Source organism: Geospiza fortis, unplaced genomic scaffold, assembly GCF_000277835.1.
Source record: "Geospiza fortis unplaced genomic scaffold, GeoFor_1.0 scaffold112, whole genome shotgun sequence".
In the NCBI taxonomy this organism is placed as follows: domain Eukaryota; kingdom Metazoa; phylum Chordata; class Aves; order Passeriformes; family Thraupidae; genus Geospiza; species Geospiza fortis.
In genome coordinates this window covers 19,064,175-19,087,727 of record NW_005054298.1, presented here as the reverse complement: position 1 = coordinate 19,087,727, position 23,553 = coordinate 19,064,175, and the positions used below count along the sequence as shown (strand labels likewise).

General features: G+C 42.8%; 1 protein-coding gene across 1 annotated transcript in view; it reads right to left on the bottom strand.

The window, feature by feature from the left end:
- The window catches only part of LOC115948034 (mitogen-activated protein kinase kinase kinase 20-like), a 20,178-nt gene extending 249 nt beyond the window's left edge, over positions 1 to 19,929 (bottom strand). The window contains exons 1-6 of the mRNA XM_031058375.1: positions 19,643 to 19,929; positions 18,534 to 18,626; positions 7,430 to 7,546; positions 5,770 to 5,844; positions 4,592 to 4,742; positions 5 to 317 (exon numbers count right to left, since the gene is read on the bottom strand). Coding sequence (XP_030914235.1) covers positions 5 to 317; positions 4,592 to 4,742; positions 5,770 to 5,844; positions 7,430 to 7,531 — 641 coding nt within the window. The 5' untranslated portion in view covers positions 7,532 to 7,546; positions 18,534 to 18,626; positions 19,643 to 19,929. The remainder of the gene's footprint in view (positions 1 to 4; positions 318 to 4,591; positions 4,743 to 5,769; positions 5,845 to 7,429; positions 7,547 to 18,533; positions 18,627 to 19,642) is intronic.
- Positions 19,930 to 23,553: the final 3,624 nt, after the last annotated feature.

The window sequence follows — 23,553 nt, the reverse complement described above, 5'->3', positions numbered from 1 at the left end:
AGACCTGTCCCTCTCTGAAGGGGTGTCAGAGGCCGTGCTGGAGGCGCTGCTGCCTTTTGAGTTCAAGTGCAGATTGGAAAGGTTTCTCATCAAGCTGTGCGACAGGGGAGAGGAGTTCCTCGAGTGGCTGATGGACGTGAGCTGCTGGCTGACGGGAGCGCGCGTCCTCCGCACGGCCGCGGCGTACGAGTCCTGGCTGCGCAGGTAGGGCAGGTACTGCGTGACCGTGCTCGGGCTGTGCGGGTGGCCGTGCTGGAGGGAAATGGCCTTTGCTAGCTGCTGCATGCGCAGGGTCTGCATCCACTGACTGTCAGTGCCTGCAAGGGAAGGGAAACAGAGTCAGCTTTCTGTGAATCGATGGAAAACCGCTCTCAGGTTTACCAAAGGTGTGAGGTTACGTACCAGGGTTTCTCTCGGAAGAACCTCAAACCACCCTTCCCCTCCCAGCCTTGCAGCAGATAGTCCTAGATTTGAGTATGTTTGATGTTATGGTTGAACATAATGTTGGGCTTTTAAAATAGCAAGTGATACAAATATTTCTGATGCCACTGCAGATTACGGAGCTTAGACTAGAAGACGGTTACTGAGCCATCCACCTGGCTGTTCAGGTGGGCTCCCGCCCCCAGGTGCCTTCTGGTCATTTGAACCCAACCTGGTTTTAAACATGCCCTGTGATGCTCTTGGCAACCTCAGCAGATTTCTCCACAGCTTTCATTAGAAAAGAGCCTGGAGACCTCTGGAGCTGACACAGAGGTCACCCCAAGGTACCAGTACTTCTGCAACATTGCCTTCCAGCTGCACCTCTCCCATCTGGCACAGTCGTGCTGTTTGCAGCCCAGCACAGAGAGGAAGCAGTGCAGAGCCATTGCAAATCCCAGCTGCCCCAGCCACATTCACCTCCTCTGCCTCCAGTTTCTTTTCAAACTGCTACACACCATAAAAACCAGAGCTACTTTAGTTGTTGTTGCTACTACAAATTCAGAATTCAATCCACTTTGCATCCAGCTTCATGCAGAAAACTGACTCTGTATGTGGAAAAGTCAGTGAGGCATTAGGCTTCAGCCAGGCTGGCTCAGACAGTGCTTAACTGTGAGCAACTCAGGGTATTACAGTTCCCTCTACACCTACTGTCACAGCCCTGGGGTTGTAACAAAAGTTGTAGCTTTCAGAGATCACACTGAAGTGGTTTTGAAAGTCAGTCCTGTGGTTTCCATGAAAGCCTTTAGCAAATACAATAGCTGTAAATTTTCCATTTGAACTGCAAAGGCTGCCTGGTTTGCTACTTTGTGGGTAGAGCAGAGAACAGGAATTCCTCTTATCTGAGGCCACAGTTCTGGCCAAAGACTCATGGGGAGCAGCTAAAATAATTTTGTTCTGGAGAGATTTGAATTATTTGTTCTTAAAGATTGCTAATATCATTCCAACAAGAAAGCATAATCCTCTCTGCCTCTCGCTGGAACACTTCATTGACCATGGGGAGTTTTGTGGGAGCTGGATAGCAGCTCTGTCCTCATTAGGGTTTCTCCTGTTAAAATGTAATGGATGATCTCTTCCACTCCTCTTTTCCCCAGACTTTGTTTGAATCCAAAGAGATTTAAATCACTTCAACTTATTGTCAACTATGTCAAAAGGAAACTGTCTTCCCTATCATAGTGTGTATGACACTGACACAGCAGATAGCTCCACCTGCACTTAGAGGTGAACCTTCTTTCACAGAAAGACAGATGGGAATTGCCTCCTCTGCTTCTTAACCTCCTTGAAAGTCATGGTTTCAAAAGAAACATGCATGCCAAAATGTACTTGATAGACACTATTGCCTCTGCCATTCCCCCGTGCCCTCCAACCAAGGCTGTGGATGTAAATCACAGACCTCATAAACCTGGAAACAGCAGGCTCAGGACTCAAGTTTAGATCTTCATTTCTTATCAACACTCAGGTGGCCATCACATGTGCTATGGGACTAGATCTCCCTGAACAAGGGGCTCCCTTCAGGCTGCTGAGTCCTTGCTCCTTACAGCCAACAGCAGCTGCCAGCCCAGGATCCAGCTGCCCAGCAAGATCTCCAGTGTGCCCTCTGGGGCTGGGAGAAGGGGCTTCTCATGCCTCTCATGGGCTGGGGGGCTTCTCCCTCACATGGTCTCTAAGCCACCAACTCTGTGCTCTGTGTGGTAGCCCACAGAGGTAGTTATTTTAGCCTATTAGACAGGTATTACCCTTACCTTTGTGCTTGGATTTGGTGGTCTTTTAAACCTGGGATAGGTGGTCTGGTAAAGAAGACAGGCCAGAAGGTTTGCTAGAGCTGAGGCACAGCTTTCATGCTGGCTGGTAACCCACCTCCTTTGAACTGTGCCTATTCAATTGGCTGCTGACAAAACATTAGTGCTTCCATGTAACTCCTCCAGTGTGCCAAAGGGACAGACAAGCTCTCCCACCACTCACTGAAAAAAAAGCAACCATTTGGGTTTACAGCAGCTGAGCCAACCTGTGAAGATACACACCATACTTGGTATGGCTGCAGGGCTCATCACCCCAAAACCAGGGTAACCTCTATCTGCAAAGCTAATCTGGAGTAAAGATGTATTTTTTAGGACATGTTCTAGATTTCATTTGCATATTATAAAAGATAACTGTGTTGCAAATGGATCACAATTGCTTAGGAATAAGCACACCCATGTTAGATGTGTCTGCAGTCCAAACCCAGCACCTCTCAATTCACAGGGCCATTCTTCTACAGTAGCCAATAGTGTACAAAATTGAGATGTTCCTTCTCTACTAACTGGTGTCTTGTTCCGGCTCCTGTACTGCCCCTCAGGTGTCCCAACCCAAACATTTCTGCAGCCCTACCATGAACTCGAAGACAAAAACAGCTTGGCTAACAAACATCTTTACAAAAACAACAGCAGGTCTTAAAGGCAGAACTGTGCTAGAGTCAACTGAGATGAGTGTGAATCTGTCAGCAGCATAAATGTATTAGGAAATGAAAACTGCATTGTAGAGCCCACTGCATCATTAAACACATCTCACTGAACAGATTAAGCCCCAGAAGCCATAACAAACACCATTCCAGAGGTCAGACAATGATGAGCCAGGGCTGGCTCAAATGGGCAAGCCGAGCTGTGGAAGAAGAATGCTGTGGGAAGATTTCCACAATTCCTCAGAGAAGAGCAGGATGTCAGGAGCACTTGTGCCTGCCAGGCTGGCAGTATTGTACTTGTCAAAACAGTGCATGATCCACAGGGGACTTTTTGTCTTTGAGGCTACAGCCTAAGTATGTGTGTCCCCCTGCAAGAGCACTGGCCAGAGCAAGAGCACCCACACATCTCTAACAGCAGGTGCCCTTTGTCCAAGCACCACATCTGTGCAAAGCTGTGTTCTGGCTGGCTAAGGGTGGGAGGGAAGAACTGGCCAAAGCACTCCAGTTGAGTGTGAACTTCTCACCATGGACTCCTTCCAGCCTGCTTCCTACAGGAGCATACAGGGCATCCCCCTTACCCTTCAGAGACAGGCAACAGGCAGCTCTGCCAGGGGGAGAAATGGATCTGATGGCCACCAATGTAAGCAAGTTAATCAGGGACATCAAGACTGGAAGCAGCCTGTGCTGCAATGATCATGCAGTTTTTTTGTAGTGTTTGCAGTCCTGAGGGATATGGGTCAAATAGTTAGGCTCATGAATTTTAGGAAAACAGACTTCCAGCTCCTCAAGGACAAAAGGAAAGGATACCCTGGGGACAAGGGAGTGGAATAGAGCTGACAGATCTTTAAGGAAGTCTTTCATAGAGTGCAAGAGCTCTCCAGGAGCAAGAAACTGGACAAAGAAGGTAAGAGACTGGTGTGTCTGAGTAGGGAAGTGCTGGCAAAAGTAAGGGGAAAAAAGCAAATGCCCAGGAAGTGGAAACAAGGATGGGTAGCCTGGGAAGAGCATAGACATGAAGTCTGGTTGTGTAGGGATGTAGTGAGAAAGGGCAAAACAAAGCTGAAACTGAACCTGGCAAGTGATGCAAAGAATAACAAGAAGGGTTTAAACTATGTTAACAAAATAAGAAGTTCAAAGAAGGAGTACCCCCCTGATAAACAGCACTGGAAAACTGGTAACAACAGATGGGGAGAAGACTTTGTCTCAATCTTCAATGTCAGCCCCTCTTCCCACACCTATCAAGTCAATGGACAGCAGGATGAGGACTGGGTAAGCTTCCTGATCTTGACATCAGTGGACAAGGGAAGAGCTACAGGTGTAATTTATCTGGACTTCTGTAAAGCCTTTGACATGATCCCCCCAACATCCTTCTCTCTAAATTGGACAGAGATGGATTTGATGGGTGGACTGTTAGGATAAGGAACTGGTTGAATGGTTGCATCCAGAGGTCAACAGCTCAGAGTCCTGGTGTACATCAGGGACAAGTGGTGTCTCTGAGGGGTCCATATGGGACCAGTGGTATTTATTATCTCCATCACTGACAATGAGGATTGATTGTACCCTCAGCACAGCTGCAGGTGACACCAAGCTGAGTGGGTGATGTGCATTGACTTTTAGCTGTCCTCCCCATACATGCCCTGCCCATGTCAGCAATAAAGCTCACATGTGCTGACTTACCTGAGTCAGATCTGCTCCGTGAATTCCCCTCCGAACTGGGCAGCGAGGTCTGGATCAGGAGCTGTACTGCCTCAACCTCATCCTGTGCTTTCAGCTTGCTCCAGCAGATAGCCTGGATGTGCCTCGTGCTTTTGGGAGCTCTGACATCACTCTGCTCAGGAAGGACACAACAAGTGTGAGGATGTAACAACAAACAACACACAACACACTAAGCTCCCCTATGAGGGAACTTCCACTAGTGCCTGGGCGGCAGCAGTTGTTTCAATATAGAGCCTGATTTGCAAAACCACTTAGTAAGTTCTCAAATATTTTTAGACTCTAGATAATTTTGGCTGGTACTTGTGATTATGCTAAAAATGTGGTAGTGAAAACCTGCTTCAATTCTTGTACCCTGCGGAGGAAAGATGTGAAGGCCTTCCTCTAAAACACAAAACCACATTTTACTAGTTCTGTTAATGAGGATCAAATGTGCACTGCTTTCTGCTAAAAGAGGTAGGACTAAGGTATTTTTGCAGGGGGACTCCCTACAAAATTCTCCTGGAGTATCCTTCAGTTTGCTGTTAAGGACCTATGACTCCTGAGAGAAACTTCAGCCTGAAAGAACTACTTCTTCACTTCTGGGAAAAGCAAGCAAGGTCCAGGATTTCCCCATTGCTCCATCACTGCCTGAATGCTTGTTCAGGACAGAGCTGGAATCTCATTATTAACCTTCTTCTGACATACAGAGTTAGTCTTTAAAATATCAGTATTGTAAGTAACTGCAAACTTTTTTTTACAAAACTAATTTCTATCACATCAAATTGTATTCTGGGTTTTATTTTATCTTATTCTTGATTTCTCTTTTTTTTTTCTTCTGTTTCTTCTCTGCTTTCCTAATTAGCACATCATTGAAAAGAGAAAAACCAGCCTCTTTAAATAATGCAAACACCATTGACCATTACAGTTGAAGCAAAAGGAGCTTTCATCCTTGGGAAGAAGAGCCATCCCAGGCAGCAGTCTGAGGCCATTGTCTCTGTAAACTTCATTCAGCTTTTGCTCTGAACTTTATATTTTACAACTAATTACAGGCTGCTGAGAACTTGATTATAGGATATAACAAAGCCACAGGATGTTATTTCCACACCTCCTGTGTAGGTTTTGTCTTGGATCAACTATTTTATTTGTTTCTTAGAGCTTACCTCATACGTAACAACACATTCGACAGACTGGTGCTCTTCTATGCCCACAATCCATTTCTCCATTACAAACGGTGGCTGGAAAAAACATAGTGGGAGTTTTCTAAGGTGCTCTTCATCTCCCAACTTGTTTCTAAATCACCCAGAAGGGATTTACACATTTGCCTCTTTTCATTCATTCCTATATTGTTAACATCAATACTTTCCTTAAAATTCTGTGAGACAAAGCAATATATTTTTGAAATATTTACTTCCTGGTTTACAAAAGGAAACTGAGAAGAGATTTCCATACATAACACACAGCAGATGAGACAACATGGAATATTTTCAGGGAATATTTTCAATATTTTTCAATTTTGTGCGTGTACACTTTTTCTTCTGCTAGATTTACAGAGGAAAGCAAGAACAAATATCTAGAGATTCTCAAAGCAAGAACAAATATCTAGAGATTCTCAAAGATATTTCTTGACAAATATAAAAATGTTGAAGTATGTGAAAAGTTAATGCTACTGTATCTAGTTGTTAGTTTATTTAACTTGATGCCTTTTTAAAAGGAAAAATGGAAATGTCCAAGATTTAAATTAGACAGAAAACTAATGATAGTAATAAAAACAAAATAGTAATAGTAATGATAACAAAAAAAATCATAAGTGTTGTTCCAGAAATCACTAACCATAAAAATAGTGTTAGCATTAATTAAATATTAGAATATTTTTTGGCAAATAGACCTATATCACATTTTCCTTAAAATTCTGACTGTTGACAATCTGTTTTTCATTTTTTCCTTTAGAAAAAATGACTGAAAGTTTCCCCTCCCGATTTTGCCACAAAAATTCACAGTTAAAAGCACTCAAGAGTTTGGGTGTTTTTACCAGTGCACATTAGAGCAGCATTCTAATTGGCAATCAAGCTGTATATTTTTTCAGTTAGAAATTTATTTTGTTAGCTATTATCAAGTAGAGCATATTAATAAAAACAAACAATTAAAATAATAGCTAACAAAATGCCCTCTGCATCAACAAAACTTCTGTTCCTTAGGGAAAAGCAGTCTAAATGCTTACTGGTAAATATTTACAGGCAGGTTCTGACACAGGGTAAAATGCTCAGTGACAATGAATTGCAGATGTTCAGTGCTGTACTGTCTGCGATGGATTTCAGTCTTTGCAATTCACTGGTGCATGAAAGAGAGAGTTTTAGAACCAGATAAAAGTTCTAAAACCACACACAAAAAAAAAAAAAAAAAGAAAAAGAGAGAGAGAGAAGAAAAAAGAAAGAGAGAAAAAACCCAACAAAACCCCCCAGACAAATAGCATGAGGTTTCTGGAACATTTAAATTGGTTTCTTCTCTTGAAAAATAAAGCAATTTTTGGAACATTCGTTTCATTAAAACAGGTAATAAATTCAGAGGATATAACATGGAATTAAAACAAGAAAATATAAATTAGTTCCTTCTCTTATTTGTCTATTGTAAACATTATTGTCAGCTTAAAGGAGAACCAAAATACCTAACTCCTATTATGATACAATTCTATTTAAAATGTGCATTTTATTTAAAAGCTGTCAAGAGATTGAGCTTCTGCAAGCACAAAAGTCGACTGCTGTGGTATTTTAATGTCTTTGTTTGAGATCTGTGAATTCCTGAAAGCTTTAAGGCTGTAAATACCTTTGTCATCTTTAAAATCTCTACATCAGGTAGGTTAGTGTTGAATGTCACATCTTTTATGTAGGTTATTGCAATTTCATCCCCGTCCATCTCCATGTACATTTTCCATTTACAATCCTATGAATAATAAAAAAAAGAGTGCTGGATTGTTAGAATACAAATAGGAAAAGAAAACTCAACAACAAAACCCAAAATGAAACAAAACTAAATGCCGAAACAACCGAAATCTAATCCTCAATATATGAAGGGAATAACCCAGCGAGAAAGTGAAGAGGCATATACACATTTTATACATGTTTGCAGTACAGTGTTGATAATGGAAAACTCTCAGTCTTCTTGTTTCTTCTTCCCTCAGCTCACCCTGTGAGGCAGCTGCCACCTTGACAGGTCTGGATATATTCTGAGGTGTGGTGTCCCTGAATGGCCTCACCTGGACAGACAGCCTGCTGGAGCATGTGGCTTGGGAGCTCTGCACACCCCAGGGCAGTGGAGGGACAGGCAGTGATGGGAGCCATCACCTGGGGTCACAGTCAGAGCTGACAGCCAGGCACAAGGACATCGTCCCAGTGAAACCAGGAATGAATGGGCAAAGTCTGTGCAACACCTTCAAGACAATCACTCAAATAATGGGCAAAAGGATGAGCTTGTTATCACAGCCCAGTTATTTCAGATACTGAGAGCACTGAGCATCCTCAACGTCTGCTTGCCTCCAACTGCATTTTAATCATAAAGAAGCTCAGCTAAGAAACTAATCACATTGAGTCTAATAAACCACAGCAGTAAAAGGTATCCTTAATCCCCTGAGCTGAACAGTGACAACTGGCAGCATCCTGCAGGACATCCCACATGGACTGAGTGCTGGAGCTGGGGTTTGTGTCTGTGGCCAGGGAGGCTCCCACTGGGGACCAGAGACTGCCTGTCCATGGTGCAAACCAGCCAACATTTGCTGGTCTGCCTGGCAGGTGCTTTGGGGATGAGATACTGTGCACTGAGATACTGGGGATGAGTGCAGTGCACATAGCATCTCCAAAAATCAGTCCCCTGAAGGACCATGCTGCCACTGAAGCAGAGTGTCTCCACCTCCATACAGGAAGGAGGAAATCTTCCCTTCACAAAGACAGAAGCTCCTCCAACCCCTTCATGCCAGGGGTTCAGGGGTCTGTATCTGCCACATGCCACCTGTAAGGCAGGTGTGGGCTCAGCGCTCGCAGAAGGCAGTCTTCACCTTGGTTTTCCTCAGAAAATGCTAAAGGTTTCAGTGGGGACACAGATGGACACTTAGGGCCACGGGCTTGTGTAAGCAGTTATTTGCACAGACAAACATACAGCAGCCTAAAAGTTACCCATTTGCACAGGTGATTATCTGTGGTGTTTGCACGTATGGCTCTCATAAGTGTAACACAGGAGCTCAGCCCTCAGAAGGCTCAAAGCTTTCCATCACACATTAAACTGGCAATTCCAAATTAAAAGAAAACCGAAATATAATAATTTCTGAACTGCAACAAGAAATTATGTTTATGACAGCATTTGGTCCTGTGTGTCCATGTGTCTGCTTTGAAAGCTTCCACATTTTACAAGCAGAGAGGCCATGTGAATTGGTTTTCGCACTGCCCTGGTGCGAGTTTGAGTGATGGGAACTGCAGTTCAGTGGTCAGGGCACCAACCAAGACTCAGAGGCACCAAGTTCAGTTTCCAGTTCTGCTACTGGCTTCCTGTGCAACCTGCTCAGGTGCTGAAGTCACCCTGTGCCTCCATTTCCTAATCACAGACTGTATCTCTTTGCACGTCTCTTTTCTGTCCTATTTTTCACATTTGTGAGCTGACGCAGGGCAATGCCTGTCCTGTCCCAGGCAGGTTCAGCTCTGTGCACTGGTTCTGACATGAGGATAGCATGTGCTTTGAAACAGAACAGCAACAGCAAAGCAAATTGTCTCTGACTCCTTCTCATATATCAAACTTGTGCTCCTGTCCCTACCCAACGTTCTTGTTGCCAGGCTTTTTTGCAGGAGATTCATGGTAGTGCAAATCAAACCTGAGGTTAGAGACAAGATGCTTGATGACATTTTTAAGTTTTACAAAAACACCAGAGCCAAGAAAAGAAAAAAATATCAACATAAAGTACTATCCTCCAGTTAGTTCAGCACATCTCCTGCCATCTCTGAGTAATACCAGTGCCAAGCACTTGAGAGCTAGAGCTTGTGCCAGGGCTCCCATGCCCTCCTGACTCAGGATTTTGTGCTGTGCATTCACATTTCTGGGCAGGCTAGATCTGACAAATATGATCTCATTTTAATAAACAAAATAAATCAATAATAATATCATTATTATCAATAATGTCATTAATATCAATAATAACCAATAAATTGTCCAGGGTCTGGCAGGGGGTGGGCATTGCCACTGTCCATCCTCTTGCCAGGTCCGCTGCACAGGCAGGATCCCTCTCCATGCAGTCATGGATCAAACTGCCCTGTGCAGGGGTGGACGCCTGAGGCCTGCACAAACACTGCCTTCCCCAGCTCTGAACTGCATCTTCACAGAAACACACACACTCCTGTCCCTCAAATACAGTCCCCAAATCTTTGGCCCTCTTTGGAGCCCTCTCCAGCCAGACTGTGCAGATACCAAGATACCATAACAGGATACTGCTGTGGTCCCTCAAAAATACATGTCTCATTTTATTTGGAAAGGTTTTCATTTTGTGTTATTAGAAAATTATTATTGTAAAGGGGAAAGGGAGAATGAAAGAGAGAAGGAGCAAATAAGGAGAGTGAGAGGCAAGGGGATGTTGGGAGGGAAAAGGAAATGCTGCAGAGTGGAAGGGAGCAAGGAAGAAATTTAGGAATTTTCCTGGGATACAGGAACCCCTTCCAGCTGGACATCAGCTGCCAGCAGAGCTTGTTCCTCCCAGTAGGAAGGAAGGAAGGAAGGAAGGAAGGAAGGAAGGAAGGAAGGAAGGAAGGAAGGAAGGAAGGAAGGAAGGAAGGAAGGAAGGAAGGAAGGAAGGAAGGAAGGAAGGAAGGAAGGAAGGAAGGAAGGAAGGAAGGAAGGAAGGAAGGAAGGAAGGAAGGAAGGAAGGAAGGAAGGAAGGAAGGAAGGAAGGAAGGAAGGAAGGAAGGAAGGAAGGAAGGAAGGAAGGAAGGAAGGAAGGAAGGAAATGGAAAAGGCAGCAGGCAGGTGACTTTATAATCAAGGCACTTAGCAAATATCTAAGATCAGTAGGTGATTACTTGTCTTACAAACCTAGTAACCATTCTGTTCAACCAAACAGTAAATAATGCAAGATTTGTGTGCTGTAGAAAGGAAGGGACATATTTCTGTGTTTTCTAATGGAGTTCCAGATTCTTATAATAGGAGATGCTCATCCATTTAAGCAAAAATTTGGCTAGAAAAGCCAAGCATATGAATTTCAATTCTTTGATGAAGTGTAGCCATATGACTTCTTAGGTCAAAACGACATTTAGTGCCAGGCATTTGTGGGAAAATAACTTGGAAATGGCTTGTTCAATGTGTCTGGTTGATAGATATGCTTACATAAGTCCTTCAAAGAGACTTCCCTGGATATCTTGTCATTCAAGCATTATAATACCTCCCAATATCTACCTGCTTGATTTTGATCTAAATAAAAAAAATCAGCTTTTTGTTTTACAAAATTATCTAGTTGCAGAACTGAAAGGCACAACCTGCAAAACTTTGTGTGAAAACATTTCCAAATAACACTTTGACAAAGCCAAAAAATCAACAGCCTCTGAAAATTACTGTAGAAAAAAAAAAGCAAATCACACATGTATTTGAGCTGCTTCTTTCTCTTTGAAACAAGAAATAAGAACACTTTAAAAATTAAGTCTCCAGCTTACTGTGGTGACAATACTCCTTTAACCCCATATGCGTTTATGTCTGCAAAAAAAACCTGAAAGGGAAATGAAAAAGATCAGGCACAGGCTCTAAACAGCAAACACATATCCTGCAACAACAGCTTCAAACCTTTGCTAGGGAGGCACTTCATTTTTCAAGGGGGCCCAAATCAAGGATTCATTTTAAAATCTGTGGTTGCAGTAAACTTTTTTTGTTTTTTAACAATTGAAATAAAAATGGAAATGGCATTGCAGCAGATAACTGGATATTAAAAGAAAAGTAAGATGTAGCGCAGGATGAAACAAATAAGAAAAAAAAATGTTGGCCATGCTGATACTAAAAGTAGTAGCATGTTGATGATTTAGGTCCCCAGAAGCTCCTTTACATTCTTAGCTATTATCTATCTCAGCTGCTGAAACCTGCTGTTTTAAAGGCATTAGAGTTGAACATCTAGTGACAGCACTTGGGTTATTTATCATTATGTATCACCCTGCTACACTATATTTTATTATACTGGATTTAAAGGAAGATAACACAATTATGGTTAATTTGCTTCTCTTCTTTATATGTATAGTGTCATGACCCACCACAGCTTTGTCCCATGAGATATTTTTAACCAAAAAGAAATCCACAAGAAACTCTCCCTAAAAATTCCATTAATAACCTCTTGTAGCATGTATAGGTTGCAGGGTCTGGAACTAAGAATGTTTTAATCTCTTCAGCAAAACAATGTCTCATAATGATGTACAGGACTATTGCTGCACTGATGAAGAATCATACATAATTCAGCACCTTTCACTTGGCACCACTGTGATATCCTCATTAGCAGTGGCTCACAGTGGCTGTCAGATGGTGTCCATGCGAATGCAGGCATTATATTGTCTTTGAGATGTGCAGCTGCTTCCATGACACTGCCAGTATATAAAAACATGACGCCAGTTTGTTTTATTTAGTGCTAAACCTTCCAGTTTGTAAAAACAAGGCTGACACAGAGCCTGACATGAGGCAGTGAAAATAATTAGCTCTCATTTTCTCAGCCTCCTATTTCCTTCTCCCCGCTGTGTTCTCTTTCCACTAAACCACCACATGTCAGTCGAAATGGGAGGCAATTAGTGGGCTCATTTCAGTCCCCACAACTGTGCTGAAAAGAAAGTATTTATGATGGCACAATGAACAGCTGAAAGATTAAATAACATTTGCCTTTTGAAAAGAAAATGACTTCTAGCTAAATGGGCAATTTTTGATTATTCTCAAACAAGCTTAGAGTAGTTGGTTTTTAAAATACAAGAAAGGAAAATGAGTCATTTTTAGGTGAAAGAATCAAATAAAACTTGACACAGTAATGCAAATAACTGATGTTTTATTGCAAAATATGTAAATGTGTTATACCCTTAACAATGGCTGGTGTCTCAGGTCAGGGCAGGCTGCTGCCAGCCAGGCTCCAGCAAGAGAAGGTGGCTCCACCGCTGGTTTTGTTTCAGCTGTGCAGGCAGAAAAAAGAGGGGCGGAGGGGAGGCCTTGCGAGAGAGATGGTCTTAAAATGTACAGAAACAAAGCAAGAGGAAGATATATTTATGTTATCAGTTGCCTGGGTGCCTCCTCCGAGCTGGAGCCCTTACTCCCCTGCAAGGCAGCAGGCACTGACTGGCTGCAGCTTTGCCTGGAGAAGCACGAGGCCCCTTAACAGTTACACAGAGCAGCCAGCACTACCAAAAATATCTGTCCCCTGGCAGTGCCCTTCTTCAACATCCAGGGCTGTGGAGCTGTGTGCACAACAGAGTGGCACATAATGGTAAGTACCAGGCACTGCTGTGTGTGCCCCGAGAACAGGGGCTTGCAGCAGGCAAGGCAAGAGCTCAGTGAGCCCCAGCATTTACCAAAAGCTGCCCCTGCCATGTGATCAGAAGCAAACGGGGGTGTTGCAGTCACAGGCATCATCCACATGAGCAGGCTGCTTGCAACAGTGGGATGGTAAAGGTGGAAGCATGAAAAACCAGTCCCTTCCCTGAGGGCTGCATGGGTGCCCTCCTGTACTGTCCTGCAGTGGCATTTCCTGTGGACCACTCGTGGGGACAACGTGCAGACACCATGTCCCCACTGCAGCGTGTAGAGTGACTGCTCACACTCTGGGACTTGCAGCTCTGCAGGACATTGGCTGAGGGAACAAGGGTGCTCCGGAGCTCAGGAAAGGCATGGCAGGGCCACTGTTCTGCTGGGAACAAAGGCTTCTCTTCCAGGCTTTTGTCTGGATAGCACATGCCAAGCCTACAGATCACTGGGAACCTGTCTGTGCTTCTGCAGACCTATCTTCAATATGTGAGAGATAACGTGTGGAAGGCAGCAAGTTAATTCAGTGGTCAAGGTATAAAAATAAATCTTTAGATTAAAAAGTCTAGAAAGTCAAGTGAACAAAATACCTGCCTGAAAAGTCTACATCTCTTCAGGGCTATGGAATAATTTCTAATAGGTATCCTTGGTCTAGCACTGGCTACACAAGGATTTTTAAAGGTCTTGGCTTGAGTTTGACTTCAATTACACATGGATGCTAAAGCTGGAGCAATCCCAGTGGAGATGATGGAGTTATACCAGCTCCACCTGATGCAAAAACAATATATGGTCCTGAAAAGAGTCTTTGGAAGAAAATACCAGGAGCTCAGATCACCTGCACTGATCCACCTTCTTAGCAGACTACAATATTCTGTTCTTAATGGTGGTGGCAATATTTTAATGTGGCTGTGGTTTTATTTTACACCTTAGGTAATTCTTTGTGTCCCCTCACTGAGTACTTGATAGAATAGGAAGAAATTTATGAAAATAGCACACGAACACAGCTACTCTGATTCTTGCATTAACTATTAGTTTTTAGTACTGAAAGCATTGTGCTTTGAAATGGAATTAAAGAGGGAGGATTTAGAAGATGAGGTTTTGAGATAAGGACAAATAACCCCATGTTAGAAAGTCAAGGTACCTGTGATTATTTTGCAAAGGGAGGATTAGTAAAACCAATTCCTCCTCCATTTTTACTTAGTGAAGTGGGTTAAAATACCTACAGAACATGGAGAATATAAATGACTGAAAAACTGTAGAACTGAAATTTCAAATGTTATACCTTGGCTCTTGCTTTATTTTTCAGAAAGTAAAGAAAGAATTTATGAGCGTTGATATAGTGGGAGGGTGGGGAGGAACAAGCAGCAGAAATGGTCTCAAGCACTTGTGAAACCACATTCCAGTTACAACTATTTCAGTACTGATTTTTTTGTACTGCCTGCATTTTGCTGGCCTGGGCTTCTCCACATGAAGAGTTGGTCACAATGTCGCTTTAAAGTAGCCTTAATAGTACATTACCTTTGCCACTACACATTTAAATAATAGCATTAAAATACATCTCAGTTTGGATATTCAAGGCTAGAAAATAGTTCACACAGTTAGCAGATGGCTTTGAAGAGGCTCTGCTCCTTACCTTGTCAAATGGAGGGAAAGGTAAATGGGGAAAAATCAGGCGAAATGGTGAGCCAACTTCAAGGCTTTGTGTTTGGATATAGGTCAAATTGTGCCACTCTCGGTAAAAAATGAAAACATTCAATGGCATAGTGAAATCTGCCCTTTTGAGGACCAAAACTAAAGAATGCATTAATAGAAGGCAAAAAGACTGTAAGGCATCCTTCTCAAGGGGTTTGGTGATTCATCAGTGTGGAGCCGACATAGCTCAGGCACCTTTCCCTGATTGGGAAATTTTAATGAGCCATCTAGGATGAGAAAGCCATTGAAAATTCCCCCTCCAGTCCTGCAAATCAGCTCAAGCCACAACTGCCAGGGTTTGTTGTTTTACTCTCCATCTTGGACTTAATTGGTGGTCCCCTGCTTTTTTTTTTATTTGTGGGGGAGAAAAAAGTCTAAATCTATCACCTTTCAGCTCATTGGGAACTGTGTACAGAAAGGTCATGAAAAGGCAGTGAATGGAAGTAACCACATAACTTGAACTACAAGAGTTGGAAAAGAAACCTCTAAAAACCAGGTTAGCTTTGCAGTGCTCACTCCTGATGCATTCAGAGAGCACAAAGGTCAACTGAGCTTTTATAGCCTCCAAAGATGCAGCTAAAAAAGGAAGGAAACTGTAATGAAATGACTGCATCTGTCAGCTGGTGGAAACCAACATAATCCCACTACAAGATGCAGTTTAAATTAGATAAAAAATATGGGGCTGGTAAAGCTGTTTACTGGGAAGTCAATGTTTCATTCAGCATACAGAAAAGGCTGAACATTCAAATGCTGTCCTGAAGCATATCCAGCAGGATCCTTGCTAAAAGGCACTGCCATTCCTAAGGCCTTAATTTTCTGTCTGCTGATGAAGAAAGGTGTGCTGGCTGTGCTGATGGGGCACAGTGCAGTGCCCAGGAGAGGACACCTGTGCCCTGAGGAAACATCTTCACAGCACAGATGGTGCTGTGCTCTTACCAGCCAAACACATCCGAATTAACCAGCACCCCTGAAATGGTTTCTGGGTCCTGGACCAGCTTCTCCAGCACTTTTATATCTGGTGGTATGGCTGTATGTCATGATGCACTCCCCAGCTTTCGTTTGGACCAGGAGGCTTTTGTCCTATGTGTCCATCCTGTCTGAAGCTTGGGCAGAGCCACCTCCAGTGACATGGATGGCTTGGTTCCAGGTGCAACTACACCAGAAGATGCACTAAAGGGAAGTGGACTCAGAGACCAGCACAGAGCCAGCCTGGTGTAAAACCTCCCAGCATGAGCTGTTCTCCTTACAGAGCCCTTCCTGCTGCACTGCTGAGCACCTCCCAGCTGAGCCTAATAACCTCTCTCACTGTACACAAGTCTAGCAGCCAACACACCACCCAGGGAACACACCCTCAATGTGTAACCCAGATTTGAGCTTATTGCCTCTTTTTCCTCATGATTAAAACAGGAGAAATGCTTCTTAGTTAGGCAGCTGGTTATAGGGACTGATTAGGGTAAAGTTCCTTTGAGAAATTTATTTTTAAACTGATGTAGGCCAGCTTTTTAGCTATAAAGATGGTGGAAGGCATGATCCCAAGTGCTTCTGCTGACCCAGTTTTACAGGAACAGGCACCACTGTTTTACAAAAATGGGACAATAAAAGAAGTTTAAATCCTTCAATCCTGGTTTTCACCCTTTTCCCAGTTCATTTTGGAACAAATCTACATGACAGCTCAAAGCAGCCTCTAGGGGAGCCAGAAGATTGTGTGCAGGGGTTTTCAAAGAAGCAAGCTAGCCAAATTTCCTATACAGTTTGTACCACACCAGTCTTTGTTAATGTTATGTTTAATGCAAATTACTTGCCCATGTTGGCCCTAGCACCCTGCCCAAAAACTCAACCAACCTGCTCCTTCCAGTTCACTTTTTCAAACTGGCTCTGCTGCAATATCTTCAAAGGCAGGTACAAGTTAATGTGCAGATCTCAGACAGATGTTTCCAGCCCAGACATATTCAGGTGATAAATTGTGCATTCCCTGGAATGGCACCACTGAGCACATGGGGTACTGCAGCAGGGCAGCTGACAGGGAAGGCACGCCTGGCATGCAACCACAGCTTCAGAGGGAATGGCTTTCTTAGAAAAGGGCCCAACAGCACACAGAGCACACAGGACCAATTAGGAGCTCACAGGGAAGGCAGGACCAAATAAAAAAGGTTGTCAGAAGCCTGCAGAGGTTATGACAACACTACACAGGTCCATTGAACTAACTCTGCCCTCTCATAACAATTCAGCTTCTGTCCCATAGACTTTGCGCACAGTCTCATTTGCACATTTTGCTGTCATGGCTAAAACATCTACTTATCTTCAAACTTAAGGAGGCATTAGTACAATATGAATTTCTCTCCAGTGCTCAGAGGTCTATTTGCTCCTTCTCTTGCTCTTTCCTGCAGGTGATTGCCCAACTCCCTGCACTATGGCTCACAGCTCATATTGGAAATGGAAGGGAGATATGAGTTTTTAAATGGACTTTTAGTTCCTTCAAGAGTTAGTTGCACATGGGAGAGAAAAACGCACACCTACAAAAAAGCAGCTGTACAGCTGCATAAGCAACATGCATTCAAGAACACTGAGACAGTCTAAGTAATTCACATAGTGATAAAGAAGATTTTTATAGGAAAAAGAAGTACTCAACATAAAAGAAACAAACTAAAAAAAGAAGTCTCCAGACAAAAAGCTTTTTCAAATTGATGAAATTATTTCAGTATGAGTACAAGTTCCTACTAAGTTCAAACCTAAATGCTTTCTCTGCAAGCACCACCAAGTACAGAAATCAAGAGACTTCTGCAAACAATATGCCCTGAAAGCAAAGCAGCCAGATAACACAAGATGAAAGTCAGCCTCCCACAAGTTTAAGGTGGACACACAATGCAGATTTATCAAATAAAAAAGGAAACAAATCCTGCTGTCACAACCCCTGACTCTAGCTCAGAAATGCTTTGCGCACCATTTCCACATAGATGATTAATTCTAAAACCCTTGAATTCAGAGTCCATGGCAAGCTGGACAAAGCAGACAGAAAGCATGGGACAAACCTTACTCTTGAGAAAAAACAATGTGGTAGAAATCCTTTGCTGGAACACCTGGAGTCATCAACACTCCTGTTACGCAGAGTGTAACGAGAGATCCTTGAAGCAGCTCGTCTTGGAGCTGAGGGTTGATTAGGATGTGGCACACTGGCAATTGCTGGAGCACAGCAGTTCTGTGCTCCAACCACCCCTCCCTCCTTCCCCAGGACCATGAGAGCACACAGTCTCCACCAGGACCAGTCCTGCCCAGCCAGCAGCCATGCATACCATGTATTTTCCAAACTCCTCTTGGTTGCATGAAACAGTATCTCCTTTTTGCTGAGACAAAAGGAAGTCTGCCCACCAACATCAGGCATATGCCACTGCTCAACTGTCAGTGGTTTTTCTGAATAAATGGATTACCATTTCACACTCATTGGGATAAAAGGAACAAAGTGAAATCCCAAATTATAAAAATTACAATTTAAAAAACAGTTCACAAGGAAACAAAAGCTTTCAGCCAAAACTTTTTGTGCCGCTCTTTTCTTCCTTGCCTATTCTGGGGAACATCATCATCACTGATGCAGCCCCATTTGCCACCTTGACATTCAATCAGCACTTTCCAAAACAAGAGAATCTTCATGCAAATTTATCTTTTGTGTCCAGAAGATACTGGACCCTCTGGTTAGGGACTCTTAACCACACACACTGATCTAGCACTCCCAGCTTACCTTTGGACTGTTTCCCGGCTTCAAGTGATAACCAAACACAAGTTCAAGATTCACTACTTTCTCTATGCTTTCTTCAGCTCCACCTGCAGAATCCTGCCAAAAAAACAGGTAAAGGTAAGAATTCACATCTACCACAACCCACTGGGAGACACGAGCACACCCTTTGGTGGCAGAAAGGATTTGCCTTTCAGGTGTGACAAGTCTGGCAGGCAGCAGAAAGGAGACATGACTGCAAGAGGGGCAAAGGCTTCTGCATGGGTTTAGAGCTGGTAGTGGATGGCAACTGGGAGATGCTGCACATTTCCTGCTCCTGGCTGAGCTGCTCTGGCACAGTGCAGTGTCCCTGCAAGCACCGTGACAGCCTCTGCCACTGGAATTGCAGCTGGCACAGCAAAGCAAAGCAGCAATGCTCTGACTTTCATTTTCTCCTCTGGAGTTTTGCTATATGAAGATTTGCTTTATGTGGATTTCACTCTATTGCTGTGCAATAAATTGTGACTAAAAAAGCTACTTCAGGATTTGGGGTCTAGAATTCCTTGGTTAGCTTACTGAATTAAATAAGGCAAACATCTGGTCTTGCAACACAAAAGTCCCCAAATGCTCCCTCCCTTTTGCATGGGTCTTATTACAGATTATCAGAAAACTAATGGGTTAATGTAAGGGTGGCAAGACACTAAATCATCCTGTCATCCTTCTCTCCTGTAACATTAGCAAACTGGGGAATTACGGGCTTATTCTGGGCCAGGGGTCTGCTGTTCTTCAGTGGTGACCAGTTGGTGGCAGCAGTTTGGAGGAATGGCTCTTCAAAGTAGTTTCTGATTAATGACAGCTAGCAAATTGCAACCAGTTGTTGCTTAATTTAATTCTACAGGCTCCATGATACAAAAGGTATAAAGTACTCAAACTTAGAACTTCCCTGAAAACAATTTCTATTATCCTATTATTTGTTCTGATGTGACCCATTGCTGCTGTTGACTCCGCATTTGTTACAACCCCCTGTAGGAACTGCAACCTTGCCCTCCCCTGAATGGGGGAAAGTTGAGACATGAGAACAGGAAAATATTCATATCAGCACGAGAAGCATGGCTTATATCAACAGTGAGACTTACCTTAATTAATGGTGGAAAATGAAATAGATTTAGGTAGTCATGGGTTAACTTCTCAATGGCAGTCTACAAAAAAATCAACAAAACCAGATGGGAGTTATTTAGTATCTCATCCTGCAAATACCAGCATGAAAAACAGCACAACCCCACATGCCCTGTTTTCCACTGTGGATACATTAGGGCATGTGAGAAGAGTTTAAAATATAGCCCTGTTCTGGAAACTGTTGTGGTAGATTGGCCCTGATTTGCATTCAGAATCAGATCTGCTTAATCAGAAAAAGAGATGTTCAGGGGGCTTGTTTTTGTTGTTTTTATTTATGCTCAAATCAACCCAGGAAGCTGAGATCTTTCATTTTGGACATTATTGACTTTATTGAGTTTCAATAATTTTCCCTGTAGGAAATGTAAATTAAATATATCAGTAATGGTGCGTGGGCATGGAAAAAAATGGCTGGCAAGCAAAAAGGGAATAAATTTGTGTGACTTACAAAACTAAATTTGCAGGACTAGCAATTACAAGTATCTCTTTACTAGCAAATTGGGATCTAAAATGATTGAGATACAACAGAATTATAGACACTGCTTTTATAGAATCCCTTTTCCAAAGCTGACTGCCAGAAAACTCTCTCCTGTGGATACAGGACTAATACCATTACTGCTGTCATGATCACATTTCCCAGACCGTGATTTTTTTAACTCATTACAAACATTAGACATTTAAAACACTGTTTAAAAGCAAAGTTCTAAGAGCAAAGAAACCTGTCTGTCAATCAGCTTTAAAGTTGTCCAACTGAGTTTTGTTAGTCTAAATATGCTTTATGCTATAAATGAGATGTGGAAATTGAGAAGCTGAGATTTCAGTTCAAATAACTGTTTCATATCTGTTTCTCCTTCAGCTAAAGAGAGTTCTCTCTGGAGATTCCCAAGCTTTTCTGCTGGGAGAATGGCCCTCCTAGGCAAAGCTGCAGCAGTACTGCCATCCAGCTCACAAGAAAACTAAGAACTACAGAGAAGTATAAAGACCACAGCACATTTTCATGCCTCATAAAATGCTCAGGTTACTTTGAGTTCTAAATTCATATGAAGCTATAATTCTGTTTATTTTAGATACCAAGTATGTTCTCTGTTTAGCTTTGTAACTTTTGTTGCTAATACTACTGAAACTCCATAGACTCTGTAATACTCACACTATAACCTACTGCACCATTCAATATATGCTGATAATACCTTTAAATGGATGATGTGTCCTCTGGAAACAATTCCCATGTCCTTTAAATCCTCTTCTTCTAGAAGAAGCAATTGCTTCCCAGTGATATGATGTTCCTTAAACAAGCTAGCATAGACACTCATTTCACCAGAAGCATCGCCTTAAGATAAAAGAGGTTATTCAGAAATCCACATGGCACTTTATTGGAGGGGGGGGGGAATGAACAAATGTATATTAGTTCATAAATGTGAGCATGAAAGGACATATGAATAGCTTTTACCTTTTCTAGTAAGTTGTTGCATCCAGAAAAACTGCAAAAAAGAGGAATCAATCTTGAAGTTCAAATTACCAAAATCTTGTATTACAGTTATTTGGAGTTAATAAGTAATCATCCTTTTTAAAACAAAATTTAAAAATATTTCTCACTTTGGGATAAAGGACTCAGGATTCACCAATGCAAGTGATTACTTCTATTTAGCTTTTCCAAACTGCCTTCCATTTTGCAGCCACCTTTCTCAGTTTATTGTCACGAAGAACTGAAATGACCAAAGCGGAAGCTGAGAAATGTCATGTGCTAAAAGGGCTGAAGTGAAGGAGCCAGGGCTTTTATGGTTTTTGCACTGGCTTTCCAGACAGTCCTTTGGTAAATGTCAGCCAAACAACCCTATGATGCATAAGACACAAAGGCAGTGCTTGATAGGACATTGAAGTCATTTTGACACATAACTATGTCAGAGATAAATCACTAATCTGTCTTGTTTAGACTTCTAACTGAATAAAAAAGTATAAAGTACTCAATGCCATTATTTTATATGAAAGAGAGGTTCCACACCTGCTAAAAAAGCCCTAAACTTTTTTTCAGTTAATTGCAATCCAGGTGGCACACAGTGGGATAAAACCTTTGAACTCATTTTGTCATGTCCAGGGTCAGGGCACTTCTACATTCCTTAAACGAGGACCCAGGAATGCCCTCCTGGCTGCTGGCAGTTCCCAGCTCCCACTATTTTCTGGACACTGGAGAATGTGGCTGTTTTATGAAGGTAACTCAAAACTTTACTCCTGGTCACTTTCAAGCTTATCTGGGACACAAGCTTCACCAAACAGCAGTAAGATCTCACCTAGATGTTCTGATCCGGCCTTCCCTCCCACCACACCCGCTGTAATTTGTCAGAGATCTCCAGCATCAGGAGCCTGGCCACATTAACACAAAATACTCACCACATCTTCCTCGGTCCATGCACAAATATCAAAGGAGGGCAGCAACTGTGTGAGAGATACGAATTGAAAAGAAAACCATCCGAACATTTTTCGCCCCTTCACCCAAATTTTACTCTGGTGGCTGATATTATTCTGTTCCTTCTTCCCTGCAAAGTGCAGGACTTAAGCTGCAACTCATACTGATGTACTAAACCACTGCATTCACACTGATTGTGGGCTGGCTCCAACAGCGTGTTGGCAGTGTTAAATCGATCCTGTTCCTCTCTGCAGACAAAATTACCAGCAGATCTACAACAAAAACAACTTAGGAAGCAAAAGTAAATCTTCTGATGGAAAGGGACTCTATCTGCCTCTCCTCTTGGTTCTGACACTACAGGAAGGCTTTTGCTTTGGCTTTGGTCTGCAATGAAAATAATGCTGGGATTATGACTCCCTCCCAAATCATGGATGCTTTCTGCAAAAGGAAGGAAAACTTTCACTGGACAGCAGGGAAAACAGAATTTGGAGTCTGGCCACTGCAGACTGTCTTCCCACCCATATACAGACAAGTCTCTCTTGGTTTCTGCCACTGCTTTGTAACGACTCCTGTAAGGCTGGAGGAGTGCAGCACTTCCCAGCCTCCTCCTACACTTTGTTGGATGCAAGATGGTGTTAGCTCTTGAAGCACTAGGAAACCACGGAGGAATGGCTGCATTAAACAAAATTCTGGGATGATGTGAAAACTGACAGAGGAGAAGATGTCACTGTAACAGTGATTGCCATTTTACTCATTCAAGTATATGGTATCCAAAGTGTCATCTTCTTGGCATTTTTATTCAGCTTAAAGGATTACCATTAATTGTTGTAGATCTGTATTTGGACAGTCAGCGTCTCCCAGAAGCTCAATATCATGATGTAGTTGCAGACTTTTTGATGTAGATATGTGATTTATGAGAGACTCAGCTCGGTTATCCCCGACCCCCCATGGCTTTGTCACCCTCGCCACCCCAGGGTCCCCAGACCCCACCCACAAGCCAAGCATGTCCCCTAGGCAGGCCCTCACCCCAACACCTCCACCTGCAGCCTGGGCAGAACACTGTAGGACAAAAGTAGCGCTGGGGGCAACACTAAAGGACAAGGAAGGGCAAGTGGCAATCATGAACACCCTCAGGAGGCTCTGAGTTGTGCCTTTTGTAGGCACTTAGCGTCAAACTGGCTGGTGCTGCAGCAGGAGCCTGGTAAAATGATTTGTACAACTGAAAAAATTTACTGCAGAAGTCCAATAATGCATTTTTAGATGTACAGTGGGTTTTTTCTGCTTTCTTCTGGTTTAAATATAACCAGTGGCAGCAGAATAGTTCTGTATTATTCCTCTCTTTTTTTTTTCTTAATGGGAGAATAAAGGAGAAATGGCACACAGTTAGTAATACAGAAAAGTGACTTAAACCAGCAGACAATAAGGAACCTCTTCGAACTTCAGCGTTTTACATAGTGACACAAATGCATAAAA